General features: G+C 32.9%; 1 protein-coding gene and 1 long non-coding RNA gene across 2 annotated transcripts; both read right to left on the bottom strand.

The window, feature by feature from the left end:
- Nucleotides 1–7,689: 7,689 nt before the first annotated feature.
- On the bottom strand, nucleotides 7,690–8,764 carry LOC136069867 (uncharacterized). Its single transcript, XR_010631068.1, has 2 exons — nucleotides 7,933–8,764; nucleotides 7,690–7,828 (listed from the first exon to the last, which is right to left on the bottom strand). It is a non-coding gene; the product is annotated as an uncharacterized LOC136069867 (long non-coding RNA).
- An 80-nt stretch (nucleotides 8,765–8,844) lies between these two features.
- On the bottom strand, nucleotides 8,845–9,567 carry LOC136069866 (uncharacterized). Its single transcript, XM_065778934.1, has 2 exons — nucleotides 9,500–9,567; nucleotides 8,845–9,350 (listed from the first exon to the last, which is right to left on the bottom strand). Exon 2 carries the CDS (start codon nucleotides 9,345–9,347, stop codon nucleotides 8,937–8,939), a length of 411 nt encoding a protein of 136 aa, XP_065635006.1. The 5' UTR covers nucleotides 9,348–9,350; nucleotides 9,500–9,567; the 3' UTR covers nucleotides 8,845–8,936.
- Between the last annotated feature and the right edge of the window lie 6,667 nt (nucleotides 9,568–16,234).

Below are 16,234 nucleotides of genomic sequence, written 5' to 3'. Positions count from 1 at the left end.
TCAACCTATTCAAACACTCATTGAGTCAACCCAAGTAAATGACTAAAATCCATCCTACATTGTAATCTAATATTTCTTTTGTAGGGTTCATTTAGTTTGTCAAATTCCGTTTCACTAGATTAGAGATAACGAGTTCCATTTAATAATAATAATAATAATAACAACTAACGAGGTCTAATTCTGCTACCTTCCTTTTGGTTGTTAAATGCAGAATGTTGAGACTAACGATATGGTTGGTAGGGTCCCTCGGTCTCAACCTATTCAAACACTCATTGAGTCAACCCAAGTAAATGACTAAAATCCATCCTACATTGTAATCTAATATTTCTTTTGCAGGGTTCGTTTAGTTTGTCAAATTCAGTTTCACTGGATTAGAGATAATGAGTTCTATTTAATAATAATAACTAACGAGGTCTAATTCTGCTACCTGTTTTTTGGTTGTTAAATGCAGAATGTTGACACTAACGATATGGTTGGTAGGGTTCCTCAGTCTCAACCTATTCAAACATTCATTGAGTCAACCCAAGTAAATGAGTAAAATTCATCCTACATTGTAATCTAATATTTCTTTTGTAGGATTCATTTAGTTTGTCAAATTCAGTTTCACTGGATTAGAGATAACAAGTTCCATTTAATAATAATAATAATAATAATAATAATAATAATAATAATAATAATAATAATAATAACTAACGAGGTCTAATTCTGCTACCTTCTTTTTGGTTGTTAAATGCAGAATGTTAAGACTAACGATATGGTTGGTATAGGGTTCCTTGCGAGTTCCATTTAATAATAATAATAATAATAATAACTAACAAGTTCTAATTCTGATTTTGCTACCTTCTTTTGATTGTTAAATGCAGAATGTTAAGACTAACGATATGGTTGGTAGGGTTCCTCAGTATCAACCTATTCAAACACTCATTGAGTCAACCCAAGTAAATGACTAAAATTCATCCTATATTGTAATCTAATATTTCTTTTGTAGGGTTCATTTAGTTTGTCAAATTCAGTTTCACTGGATTAGAGATAACGAGTTCCATTTATTAATAATAATAATAATAATAATAATAATAACAACTAACGAGGTCTAATTCTGCTACCTTCTTTTTGGTTGTTAAATGTAGAATGTTGAGACTAACGATATGGTTGGTAGGGTCCCTCGGTCTCAACCTATTCAAACACTCATTGAGTCAACCCAAGTAAATGAGTAAAATCCATCCTACATTGTAATCTAATATTTCTTTTGTAGGGTTCATTTAGTTTGTCAAATTCAGTTGCACTGGATTAGAGATAACGAGTTCCATTTAATAATAATAATAATAATAATAACAATTAACAAGGTCTAATTCTGCTATTTTCTTTTTGGTTGTTAAATGCAGAATGTTGAGACTAACGATATGGTTAGTATAGGGTTCCTTGCGAGTTCCATTTAATAATAATAATAATAATAACTAACGAGTTCTAATTCTAATTCTGCTACCTTCTTTTGGTTGTTAAATGCAGAATGTTAAGACTAACGATATGGTTGGTAGGGTTCCTCAGTATCAACCTATTCAAGCACTCATTGAGTTAACCCAAGTAAATGACTAAAATCCATCATACATTGTAATCTAATATTTCTTTTGTAGGGTTCATTTAGTTTGTCAAATTCAGTTTCATTGGATTAGAGATAATGCGTTCCATTTAATAATAATAATAATAATAATAATAATAATAATAATAATAACAACTAACGAGGTCTAATTCTGCTACTTGCTTTTTGGTTGGTAAATGCAGAATGTTGAGACTAATGATATGGTTGGTATAGGGTTCCTTGGTCTCAACCTATTCAAACACTTATTGAGTCAACCCAAGTAAATAGTAAAATCCATCCTACATTGTAATCTAATATTTCTTTTGTAGGGTTTATTTAGTTTGTCAAATTGAATTTCACTATATTAGAGATAATGAGTTCCATTTAATAATAATAATAATAATAATAACAATTAACGAGGTCTAATTCTACTACCTTCTTTTTGGTTGTTAAATGCAGAATGTTGATACTAACGATATGGTTGGTAGGGTTCCTCAGTATCAACCTATTCAAATACTCATTGAGTCAACCCAAGTAAATGAGTAAAATCCATCCTACATTATAATCTAATATTTCTTTTGTAAGGTTCATTTAGTTTGTCAAATTTAGTTTCACTGGATTAGAAGAGATAACGAGTTTCATTTATTAATAATAATAATAATAACTAACGAGGTCTAATTCTGATTCTACTACCTTCTTTTTGGTTGTTAAATCCAGAATGTTGAGACTAACGATATGGCTGGTAGAGTTCATTAGTCTCAACCTATTCAAACACTCATTGAGTCAACCCAAGTAAATGAGTAAAATCCATCTTACACTGTAATCTAATATTTCTTTTGTAGGGTTCATTTTGTTTGTCAAATTCAGTTTCATTGAGTTCCATTTAATAATAATAATAACTAACGAGGTTTAATTCTGCTACCTTCTTTTTGGTTGTTAAATGCAGAATGTTGAGACTAACGATATGGTTGGTAGGGTTCCTCGGTCTCAACCTATTCAAACACTCATTGAGTCAACCTAAGTAAATGTGGGTTCAAGTGCTAGTGGATTGTTAAATGAGGATACTCAGTCTCAAGGCTTTCAACCATCCACCAAGTCAACTTAGTTAAATTTATACTTGCGAGTTTTGATTACACTTAAATTTTGAACTTTATATTTGAACTCATTGTCACAACAAGCTCTTACAAGGCAAGGAAGCTTATTTGAGCTTGGTCTATACAAAATGGACCAATAGAGAGCACCTAACATTTTGATCTTATGATCATCGTGTGTGTGAGTTTGTATAGCTATGAATTCTTATCAATAACAGAGTCTCAATAATATATGAGCATTTGTCATCAAAATTTTAGGTCTATTTTGAATGCTTGAAACACAAGAAGGAATTAAATCCTATTCTACAATGTATTCTAAAATTTTTTTTGTGGGGTTCATTTAGCTTGTCAAAATCTGTTTCACTTATCAAAATAATAATAATAAATAAATAACATGTTCTAATTCTTCTAGAACTCGTTATTATTATTTTCTTATTTTTGATAAATGGAACCTGTTAATAATATAGTGAAATCGAATTTGACAAACTAAATTAACTCCACAAAAGAAATGTTATATTAGATAACATTGTAGAATAGAATTTCACTCGTGGTCTAAACCATTTGAAATAGACATTGAAATCTGATTATAAACCCTCACATATAATTGAGACTTTGTTATTGATAAAAATTCATAGCTAAAAAATTTTAAATGCAAAGGAAATTCAAAAGTATAGGTTTACCAAAGTATAGGTTCAATTCTCAAGCAACTCATCACTATTCCACAGAATTTGTCAGACAATCTTTTCGTTTTCGTAATATAATTCTCATACCCATCTTAGAACTCGTCATTATTTATTTATTTATTTATTTATTTATTTATTTAGTTTTTAATAAATGGAACCTGTTAATAATATAGTGAAATTGAATTTGACAAACTAAATTAACTCCACAAAAGAAATGTTATATTAGATAATATTGTAGAATAGGATTTCACTCCTTGTGGTCTAAACCATTTGAAATAGACATTGAAATCTGATTATAAACCCTCGCATATAATTGAGACTTTGTTATTGATAAAAATTCATAGCTAAAAAATTTTAAATGCAAAGGAAATTCAAAAGTATAGGTTTACCAAAGTATAGGTTCAATTCTCAAGCAACTCATCACTATTCCATAGAATTTGTCAAACAATCTTTTTTGTTTTTGTAATATAATTCTCATACCCATCTTAGAACTCGTCATTATTATTTTCTTTTCTTTTTTATAAATGGAACCTGTTAATAATATAGTGAAATCGAATTTGACAAACTAAATTAATTCCACAAAAGAAATGTTATATTAGATAACATTGTAGAATAGGATTTCACTCCTTGTGGTCTAAACCATTTGAAATAGACACTGAAATCTGATTATAAACCCTCGCATATAATTGAGACTTTGTTACTGATAAAAATTCATAGCTAAAAAATTTTAAATGCAAAGGAAATTTAAAAGTATAGGTTATATTCTCAAGCAACTCATCACTATTCCATAGAATTTGTCAAACAATCTTTTCAGATTCGTAATATAATTCTCATACCCATCTGGTAAGCCAATCCTTTCTTTATTTTGTTCTAGCAAAGGCTTTGACTTAGGAAGGGAAGTTAGAGGAGGACCAGCATGGAATAATTCTAATGTGCAAATTCCAAAATTCCATATATCATCCACCTTAACTTTATCGTTATTACATTATGGTGGATCACGTTCTGGTGCAATCCAATATGGCACTGAGTTTTTGCCTTTTACATGCTTAAACTTGAGTTCAAGATACCAAAGTCAAAGATTTTAACTGATCCATTCGAGTCTACAAAATATTAGATCACTTCAAGTTCCTGTGAAATTTATCACATTCGTGAAGAAAAGACAATGCCCGTTAGGGTTGGTTTCAAAATAATGGCTGATCGAGAAACCAACTCTAGCGGCATTGTCTTTTCTTTACGAACGTGATATATTTCATTGAAACTTGAAGCCATCTAATATTTTGATAGACTCAAATGGATCAGTTAAAATCTCTGACTTTGGTACCTTGAACTCAAGTTGAATTATGTAAAAGGCAAAGACTCAGTGCCATATTGGATTGCACCAAAACGTGATCCACCAGAATGTAATAACGACAAAGCTATGGTGGATGATATATGGAATTTTGGAATTTGCGCATTAGAATTATTCCATGTTGGTGCACCTCTAAATTCCCTCTCTAAGTCAGAGCCTTTACTAGAACAAAATAAAGAAAAGATTGGATTACCAGATGGGTATGAGAATTATATTACTAATCCGAAAAGATTGTCTGACGAATTCCGTAAAATTGTGATGAGTTGCTTGAGAACGGAACCTATACTTTTGAATTTCCTTTGCATTTAAAATTTTTTAGTTATGAATTTTTATCAGTAACAAAGTCTCAATTATATGCGAGGGTTTATACTCAACTTTCAATGTTTATTTCAAATGGTTTAGACCAATCCTATTTTACAATGTTATCTAATATAACATTTCTTTTGTGGAGTTAATTCAATTTGTCAAATTCAATTTCACTATATTATTTATAGGTTCCATTTATCAAAAAAAAGAAAATAATAATAACGAGTTCTAATTCTACTACTTTTTTTTGGTTGTTAAATGCAGAATATTGAGAATAATTGGCTGACTAGAGCAAGTTGTGATAGGGCTTCTCAATTTCAACCTTCTCAAACACATACTGAGCCAACTCATCAAGTAAATTTATACTTTTGAGTTTCTTTTGCCTTTAAAATTTTGACCTTTATATTTGACCTCATTGTCACACCAAGCTCTTACATGGCAAGGAAGTGTCACTTGAGCTTAGTCTATGAAAAAATAGGTCAACAGATAGTACCTTACTAACATTTTGAGCTTATGATGACTGTGTGTGTGGGGGCTTGTATAGCTATGAATTTTTACCAGTAACGAAGTCTTAATTATATGTAAAGGTTTTTAATCATATTTCAATGTCATTTTGAATACTTTAAACCACAAAAATGAGTAAAGTCCTATCCTACAGTGTAATCTAATATTTCTTTTGTAGGGTTCATTTAGTTTGCCAAATTTAGTTTCACTTTATTACATATAACGAGTTCTATTTATTAATAATAATAAATAACGAAGTCTAATTCTGCTACCTTCTTTTTGGTTGTTAAATGTAGAATGTTGAGACTAAAGATATGGTTGGTAGGGTTCCTTAGTCTCAATCTATTCAAACACTAATTAAGTCAACCCAAGTAAATGTGGGTTCTAGTGCTAGTGGATCGTTAAATGAGGATGGACTGTTAAATGAGGATACTTAGTCTCAAGGCTTTCAACCATCTCAACCATCCACCAAGTCAACTTAGGTAAATCTATATCCAGAATCAAGAAAGGCGGACATGAGAATAAAGTTGTCATTATTGGTTAAAATGTACCAAGAATCAACTTTGAGGTGCATTTTGATGAATTGGGATTTGAAGATTAAAAGACTACATGACTTGCATACACATCTTAATTGAGATGGGACTTTAGGTAGGATCAGGAGCATGTTGGTGATAATATCGCGAGGAAGCTCTAGTGTTGACATCATATATACTATTTCAAGCTCCATGGAGTACTAGTTAAAAGTTAAAATAGGTCAAGAATATATATATATATATAAACTGAAGTGTAGTATTTATTGTTGTTACGTTCTCATTGAGCCACATCAACAATCACGTCATCCACTTATTTCTTACATTTTATCTCTTCTTTTTAATTATTATTCTCCTTATTAATTTATCACCTTACAATTACAAAATTGCTATTCCTCTAACATTTCCCCTACTTTTACCTAGGGCTGTCAATGTTCGACCTAATTTGCAAACATGACACCAACTCGACACTGGTTTTTGCGGGTTAGGGTTGGGTCTTAGTGAGTTTGGGTCATAAACGAGTTGACCCAAAAGCAATACAATAAGAAATTGGTCATAAGAGAGTCAACCCACATGACTCGTAACCGCAATAAACAGGTTTGATACGCCAATTTGTTTGTGTCAACCTAAAATAACCCATTTAACACAATCCGTTTAACTTATAAAACAAACAAATATTCATTTTACTTTAGATTTTTCAAATACCTTTTATATCCAACCTATATTTTAAACTTAAAATGAAAAGTGAGTAATTACAAAAAAAAACTTACAAGTATAATTAGAAATTGAAACTTTACAAATTCTATGTACCCTAATATAATTGGAAATTGAACAATATTATTTTGAATGTGAGTTGAATACTTGAAGTGTATGATGGATGTTATATTTATTATTAAGCATGTTGAAATAGGTTGTGTCACATTTTTGTTAATCCAACACGACCTGTTTATTAGGCGTATCAACTGTCAAGTGGGTTGGGTTAGGTCAACCCGCCTAATTAACAGGTCAGGTTAGAGTTGAATGATTATGACATGATTATTAAATAGGTTGGGTTATGATTAAGCCATTTAGTTAAATACTCCTACCTCGACACAACACGTAACCCGAATTGACACCCTTGCTTTAGTTTTACCTTTTTATCTCCTCACTATTCTATACCTTAACCTTACAATTCCTTCGTCCCATTACTCCTTTTATTTTAACTCATCTTCTCCCCATGTTTTTTACTATAAATATTTGCTTTTCTCTCTTCCATTCTATCTATATATTTCCCACAAAAACAGGTGAATACTCTCTCTCTCTTTTGGTGAATTTTTAATTCTTTGTTGCACATCTAATTTAGGAAATGAATTTTTTTGTTAAACTCTACTTTAGGTTGATGCATTTGGTTATATTTTAATTTGTTTTTTTAAATTTTTTTTTTTTTATACTTCTCCTCTCTCAGTCAAGTGTCTCTTTTTTCTTTTTCTTTTAATTCACAAATCAAAATAACACTCACATAATGAGCTTTAATATATTTGGGACATGACCTTAAATTATTAAAGGGGGAAAATTTTAGATCTCTTGGACTTTAATTAAATAAAATATTCATTATTTCACTTAAATTCATGTATGTTTAATATTATATGAAACATAAATACTTAACCATATATACAAAGATAAATTAAAAAATATTTAATAATTAATTAATATACATATTTTCGCCATACCATGTCCTACTTTTTCAAAAATTATTGTATTGCGGTTCCATATCCGTACATGTATTGTGCCCGTATCCGTGCAAGTTCTTCCTAGATCCCAACAGACCAAATGTCGAACCAGAAGTGATATTAGCAAAAGAACTGATGGCAAAGGGAACCTTTCAATAATGAGATAAAAGAGAAAACTTCCATACTTTTTGGCAGATTGAAACTAAAGTGTCTGGCAAAAGTGCAAAGTCCACCCCTTCCCTCTTTTTACTCCTGCAAGGTCTCAGGAATCAAATAGAGAATAGTTGAGAGCACTCGTGACAATATCCTTCTGTTTTTACCATCCCATATATTATTCCCCCTTCAATGGATATTCTTGATTTTGCTTTCCACCCATTTCAAAAAATATCTGGCTGTAGATTTGTGTCCACCTCATCTTTACACCAAGAGATCCAGACTATGCTGAGGTGCACAAAAAACAAATCATCATGACAAACTGGCTTAGGTGACCACAAAATGGAAAACGAGCAATGTCAGGGAAACAAAAAGTTTTACTATCTTTTTCACAGTTAGACAAATTATGATTAAAATAACATTACTTTCACATAGTTTACCATTTATGCCATTTCAAAAACACAAATGACAAAGTCGTAAAGTTTTTTGTGCTTCTAGACTTATTGAACAAAATATGACAGCCAGAACCTAAATATGCTTTTGCTGGTGTGGTATTATATAAGCATTGTAAAAGGACAATCAGAGCTATCCTTAACTTATAGAAATGCATTTGCTGAGAAATACAAATAGAAACTTGCAAAGATAGATGTAATAAATTATTATTAGAAGTGCTTATTTGGCTATTTATACATATTTACACGTATGGATCTATAATACATAGATATAATACAAAGAATAAAATGTTATATATCCTAAAAGAACTCTTCCTGTAAAGAATCAAAAAATGATACGGTATCATGTACTGTTTTTGTCATACTTGGCCTTGTATCTCGCCTCAAAATCTCAATGCAAGAATCATTGTGAGTGTAGNCAACATTTCAGTATCCACCAGCACCAACAAAACAAACAAAAAAGAAATACACAAACACCCATCATTTATATTAACTCCAAAAACCAATCAAAAGAACATAACCACAAAACAAAGTTCAAAAAGTTAACATTTTTAACAAGCATTTGGGTTTATCTGACATATTTCTCAAAACCCTTTTGTTTTTGTTACCTTCCGAACCCTTTTGCGGCGAATGGCCTCGATTTCATAGAAGCCCTCGTCGAGCTTTGGACGCTCAGTTGCAGCCTCATCTTCATCATCATCTCCATCTTCTTCTTCATCATCATCTTGTTCATCCTCTTGTTCTTCTGCTGCTGCTGCACCCTCTTCAGTAGCCTTAGCCTCAGCCTCAGGCTCAACTTGTTGCTGTTGTTGCAGTTGTTGTATTTTTTCTTGTTCTCCAACCTCTTTTGCTTTCTGGGTCTGATCCTTTTCACCCAAATCTGCCACCAATGACTCACCACCATTGGTAGCAACAACAGCATCATTTGGAGAAGCCAATGCTGGCTCAGACCCTACAACGCCTCCATTGTTCCTCTTCTTCCCTCCTCCTTTCATTTTCTTTTGTAAGCAAAAAAATAACCAAACATAAACATACAATCTAAGACAAGGTACTAGGAAAAAGAAGAACTGTAAAAAGTTTTATGCGTGTTTTTATGAATGGGTTTTTGCAAAGGATTTGGTTTTGTTTTTGTGTGTTTTTTACTTACGGAGTTTCAACTCTCAAACCCAAAGCCACAACCCCACGCCAACCAAATGACAATGTTACTTTTCAGGCTGCAAGGTTTTTCTTTTTCTACCTTTTTTTTTTATATATAATGTTTTTTTTTTAATTAAAAAAATGTTTATTTTGGGTGACGTGGGGTTCTTTTTGTGATTATCTACATTCGTTTTCCCTCCTTATCCCGCCTTTTTTTCTTTCCAAAATCTTTAACCCAACATTTTTTTTTTCAAAAAGAAATTTTCATGTTTACAAAAATGAATAAAAAAAAAGTATGTAATTAAAGAAGCATCTCATTCTCTTGGAGTTGGATATTTTGGTGCATTTTAAGTAAAAGATGCGAAGTATATTCGATAGGGATTAGATCGCGTTAAATGCTCTGTGTTTGGGATTAGATCATGTTAAATGCTTTGTATTTTAAACGTGGCACAAACGTAACGCATGTTTTAAAAAGGTAATGTATCTCTCCAATATCTACTCAGTATACAAGAGTACAAAACAAGTTATATCCTATCAGATTCTTAATAAAAAAAAATTTAAAGAAAAAAGTTATACGCTATCAAATAATACATGTATGTATTTTGAAAAAAAAGAAAAGAACTTTGAAGAATTCGAAAATATGTAACTATGAACAAAATCATTAGTAAATCAATTATCCGAACTTGCAACATCAAAAAACCTAAAGAGCGAGATACCTACAGAGTGCACAGTGTGGTGCTGACTAAAGACCCAAACCCTTCGAAAGTTAAATTAGAAACTCACAATAATTTCCAAGAACCCTAAAAGCGTAAAAGTTAGGAAATTGTGTTTTCACATACCTTGAAATTGTGATACCTTGGTATTTATATAGGAGTCTAGACTCTAAAATAACCATGTTTGCTAGAATATAGATACTGGTGTAATGGGGATAGTGGGTCAGTAGCACTGAGATCATTGAGTTCAATGTCCCCATACTTAGTGGATGATGGATTATAGGAGGACCCTTTGGTGTAATGTGAAGCAGATTTTTACTTTTTATGAGCCTGTTTGGTAATGTTGTTTTAATATCGTTGTTTAAGTATTGTGGAAATACGTGTAGGTGAAAAAAGTGTTGTGAAAATACATGTAGGTGAAAAAAGTATTGTGGAAATATGTATTGTATTATTTAAACAATGAAAATTGTTGTTTAAACAACAATATCAAACAAGCCCATGGTAAATAGACATAGAGTATGACTTTTCTTTTAAGGGGCTAAATGTTCTTACTTGTCCGTCCATGTAGGTGACGAATGAGTTTTAAGGTGTACAAGTAGTCTAGATGGATGACTCAAGAGTGCTTATAGTGCTTCAATTGCTTAATTAATGATGGGTTTCAAACAAGTCATGTTAAAATGATCCCTATCAATATGTATGAGCCTTGTATTTGAAAGTAAAACACACATAATAAATATTTATCAAATTATATTTGTATAAAACACTTGAGTTTTAGTTACTCTTTTAAGACGGCCAAAATGGGGATATACCCCTTTCACCCAAAAGTTCTAACAAAATGGCCACTTTCTAAAACTATCTAGCGATATGCCCTTGTTTTGAAACTCGATTTTCTAAAAATCGAATTTCAATGTAAAACTTAATTTTGAGAAAATCGAGTTATAGGCAAATCAACTTTAAAAAAAAAAAATATATATATATATATATATTGTGGAACTCAAGTTCCTTACTGAACTCGATTTTAAACAAATCGAGTTTTAAAACAGAGACATATCGCAATTATGATCGAGTTTTAAAACAGAGGCATATCGCTACATAGTTGCAGAAAATAAAACAAACTTTTGGGCGAAAGGGGTATATCTCCATTTTGGCCCTTTTAAGACTATATATATTTGTTTATTGTGGCAAAATGTATTGTTACAATTGATAATAATAATAATGATCGAAACAATTTTTTTTTTTAATTTCATGATTTACTTTTACCATTTAATGTTAAAATTTTAGAATATTTAGAAATGGAGCCATTTAGTAAAACTTTGTACTTTTCTTGATGGGAAGGGAAATTTTCTTTCATTTTTGCAAGTGCACCCCCAAGTTTGAACGCAAAATAAAACTCCAATTCTAGTGGTGACCTTCTCAAAAAAAAAAAATATATATATATATATATAGAGTGGTGACCTCTTAATGATGATTTATAAGTTTCAACGGGATTTTAAAAGTTTCTAAACACCATTACTTGCTTGATCATTCATTCGAGGCGACCCTTGTTTATTCCACACAGATCTACGAGTAGGAAAATAAATGCATATCTGCAATAATGAAAGAATACATTGATGAAGATGTCAACAAATATAATAGGTTGGACTTAATATTGTTAGTTGAGAGTTTCCTTTCAAATTTAAGAAAATTATTTGATTTGTAATATATATATATATATATATATATTCTGAGAAACAATAATTTTTTATTTCTAGAGAAGTTAAAGAGTATAAATTTTTTAAGATAATGTATGAAAGTTACTTTAAAAGAAATATTAATTGTTAGAGACAATTCATCAAAAAGACCTGGATGTAATCAAGAAGATAGGAAGGCACGAGATAAGAAAAGTTTAAATTTTTTAATAGATATATAATTTACACCAGAAGCTGAAAGCAATAAACATTATAGTAGTTTTTTATGTTTATATATGATATATATCAAAGTAATCCACCTTTTTTTTTTTTAATAAAGTAAATATTGTAAGGTTATTTATAAAAAATTTTATAAATAAAATAAAATTGTGTGGTTAAAAATCATGAATCATCAAAATTATAATTTTTTTTAAAGAAATGAAAGCGATCAATTATCAAATTAAAATCTAAAAATATTCTTTAGTTTACAAGTAAATAAAGACAAAACTCATTTGAAAGCCCTTGAATGTTCACGAATGCATTCCAGAATAATAACAATTTTCTCCCAATAATAATTCATGATGCCGAAAAAACCACCAGTGAGCTACACGGACTCGCACACTAAACAGTACATGCACAACAAAAAGAGATGACCTGAAAGAGAGCACCGATGTGATGCCGGCCAAATACCCTCCGAAGGTCAAGTTAGAACTTACTTCACCTCTAGAGTGCTAGAGAGGGGTTAATTATGCGTACCTCGATTTGTGAGGGTATGGGCTTTTATAGTAGTCGAGGATTGACATTTCTTCCTTGGAATAGAAGTCTTTCCATATAGGAGTCCGTAGATCACGGAACCCTTTCCTTGTAGGAGACTAACATTCAGCGTGGGATACAAGTTATTTCTTTATATACTTATACGTGGTGACCAAGTCATGGTTTTGTTAGAACCGTCAACCTCAGGCCCGTCAGCCTACTTTATGCCCTTCAGCCGTGAAGGGTCGTCGGCCTTCTTCATATTCTTCAGCCATGAAGGGTCGTCGGCCCACTTTATGCCCTTCGCTTAAAGCTGACGGGTTAGCCTTGCTTATAATCTATACTCATCAGTTGCCCCTACCCATATTCCCGTCAACTTACATTGACGGTAGGTGGAGTTATATATTTTTTGTTGTTACCTTTTTTCTTGGCCAGGAGAGAGAAAATAACTCCCCGAGCAGTCAGTATTAAATGTTTGGACACGTGGCGAATCCCGATTGGCTCGCTTCTGGACGAGGGCGTCGCTTCGTCTTTGTGTGTTTTCCCTTTTATATATATGGTCCACCTCTCCTCATTTTTCCTATTTCACTTTTACTGATTCCTGGAGAATAAATCCTCGCCCATCTTCTGTCAGTCCTCCTTACTGTTTGCCTACGTTTTTACCGTCACTTCTTCAACCATCACCTTTGAGAAACTTGTAAGTTCCTCTTCTCTTTTTTCTTTTGCACATGCTTTATTTTGATTGATTTCTTCAAAGCAGGTCGTCACCCTAGGTGCTTAGATTACACCCGTCACTTGTAGGTAGTCAAATGTCGAGTGACGCGTCGAGTGACGGTCATCGGTCCGCGATGGAGTGAGCTACGAGAGGTATTTGGTTTAGGTAGTGAGTTCGGGAGCTCTTCCTAGCGTCAGAGAGGGAGACGTCAACCCAAACTCCTAACGAGGAGGTAGAAAGTCATGGAGGCGAAGGTCATGAGGTAGTTGGTGAGGAGGGTAAGTTGAGGTGGAAGGAGAGAAAGGTAGTGACGGGGATGAAGGCGACGAGGAATCTTGTAAGGGACTTCTGGAAGTCCTGGAGGTAACCGTCCCTTTATCCTTCCTAAGGAGTAGGCCGTAAATAAGTTTCTTCCAAAAATGACTGACAAAATTTTTAAAGAGTTACACTCGTTTCCAAATTCCGATAATTCCCATCCGTCTCCCTAAGGAAGGTGAAAAATGCTATACGGGAAGAACTGCAACGTTGGTATGTACGATGCCATGTTTGTGTGGGGCTTAGACTGCCCCTGATGGCCTTACACGTCAGTTGCTGATTTTTAGGTTTGTCCTTAGTCAAATTCTCCAAACTCGTGGAGGATCTTTATAGGTGCCGAGATATGTGGGTCGTCTGAATGGAAGGCACCTCAGTTTCCTTGGACAAATTCTTTTACTGTTACAGGCCTCGGCACTTTCTTCTTCCAAGGGGATGTACCACTTTGCCGTCAGGGAGAAGATTTGAGATTGGTGTCTGAGATGCCAGATTCTAATAGGGCCTGAAGAGTAGGTTCTTTTTTGTTAAAGGGATGGACTGGGTGTGCCGTCAAGAAGAATGGGAGACGATACCCATGGTTATTTTGATAATACTTGGGCGTTTGTCAAGGAGTCAGGTTTTAGCCGTCAGCTTTTGTCCCGTCAGTTTTTACATGTAATAACTTATCTGTTTTTGAATGGTTCTAACGTGTCAACTTGTTTTTCTTTTTCAACCCACATTCGCCTTCTAATAACCGACGAGCAAGAAGATTTTATCCGTGATTTAGAGATTCCCTTAGAAGAGCGATCGTGCGAGATTTAATTACTTTGACACTCTTCACGCATACTGCGGGGGTCCTGAACCGACGCCTGAGGCTCGCAAGCTAGAAGAATTTTCCTGTCATCGTGAGTAGCTCGTTATTTTCAACTATTTTATTTTATTTCATTTTTCTTTTGTCGTAATTTCTCTTATGTATTCCTTTTGCAGAGATGGATGCAGCTAAACAACGGATAAGGGCTGCCGCTGCCCTCAAAAAGAGGAAAAGAAAGCAAAAAGGGAGAGACATCCTCGTCAACCCCCAAGACCGTCACTAAGGGTTCCTCAAAAAGGAAACCTGACGGGATGCCAACCGTCCCTTAAGAAGGTAGCCGTCACTTCTAGGAATGAGCCCCCAGAGAAGTCAACCCCCAAGTCAAGTCACGGGGCAGTGAAGGCGTGATGACTTCTTCTGGTCCTATCCTAGAGGGGCCCCGCTGCTGTTGACCATAAGGACTTTGCCGTCAAACAGTAGAATCGCTTATAAAGCCGACGACATAGGTACTTGTGCACTCTGGGACGGAGGAGCTGGGGGGTCAACTTTGTTTGCCTCATATATATATATATTTTTTTTTTTTAAAGTTGATTTGCCTATAACTCGATTTTCTCAAAATTAAGTTTTACATTGAAATTCGATTTTTAGAAAATCGAGTTTCAAAACAAGGGCATATCGCTAGATAGTTTTAGAAAGTGGCCATTTTGTTAGAACTTTTGGGTGAAAGGGGTATATCCCCATTTTGGCCGTCTTAAAAGAGTAACTAAAACTCAAGTGTTTTATACAAATATAATTTGATAAATATTTATTATGTGTGTTTTACTTTCAAATACAAGGCTCATACATATTGATAGGGATCATTTTAACATGACTTGTTTGAAACCCATCATTAATTAAGCAATTGAAGCACTATAAGCACTCTTGAGTCATCCATCTAGACTACTTGTACACCTTAAAACTCATTCGTCACCTACATGGATGGACAAGTAAGAACATTTATCCCCTTAAAAGAAAAGTCATACTCTATGTCTATTTACCATGGGCTTGTTTGATATTGTTGTTTAAACAACAATTTTCATTGTTTAAATAATACAATACATATTTCTACAATACTTTTTTCACCTACATGTATTTTCACAACACTTTTTTCACCTACACGTATTTCCATAATACTTAAACAACGATATTAAAACAACATTACCAAACAGGCTCATAAAAAGTAAAAATCTGCTTCACATTACACCAAAGGGTCCTCCTATAATCCATCATCCACTAAGTATGGGGACATTGAACTCAATGATCTCAGTGCTACTGACCCACTATCCCCATTACACCAATATCTATATTCTAGCAAACATGGTTATTTTAGAGTCTAGACTCCTATATAAATACCAAGGTATCACAATTTCAAGGTATGTGAAAACACAATTTCCTAACTTTTACGCTTTTAGGGTTCTTGGAAATTATTGTGAGTTTCTAATTTAACTTTCGAAGGGTTTGGGTCTTTAGTCAGCACCACACTGTGCACTCTGTAGGTATCTCGCTCTTTAGGTTTTTTGATGTTGCAAGTTCGGATAATTGATTTACTAATGATTTTGTTCATAGTTACATATTTTCGAATTCTTCAAAGTTCTTTTCTTTTTTTTCAAAATACATACATGTATTATTTGATAGGGTATAACTTTTTTCTTTAAATTTTTTTTTATTAAGAATCTGATAGGATATAACTTGTTTTGTACTCTTGTATACTGAGTAGATATTGGAGAGATACATTACCTTTTTAAAACATGCGTTA

Source organism: Quercus suber, unplaced genomic scaffold (genome assembly GCF_002906115.3).
Source record: "Quercus suber isolate HL8 unplaced genomic scaffold, Cork oak 2.0 scaffold_194, whole genome shotgun sequence".
Lineage (NCBI taxonomy): Eukaryota > Viridiplantae > Streptophyta > Magnoliopsida > Fagales > Fagaceae > Quercus > Quercus suber.
Note: the sequence above shows the minus strand (reverse complement) of the source record. Positions and strands in the feature narration are given on the sequence as shown.

What these genes read in the sequence shown, in the direction of transcription:
- LOC136069866 (XM_065778934.1), bottom strand. Translation starts at nt 9,347, where the DNA reads ATGAAAGGAGGAGGGAAGAAGAGGAACAATGGAGGCGTTGTAGGGTCT.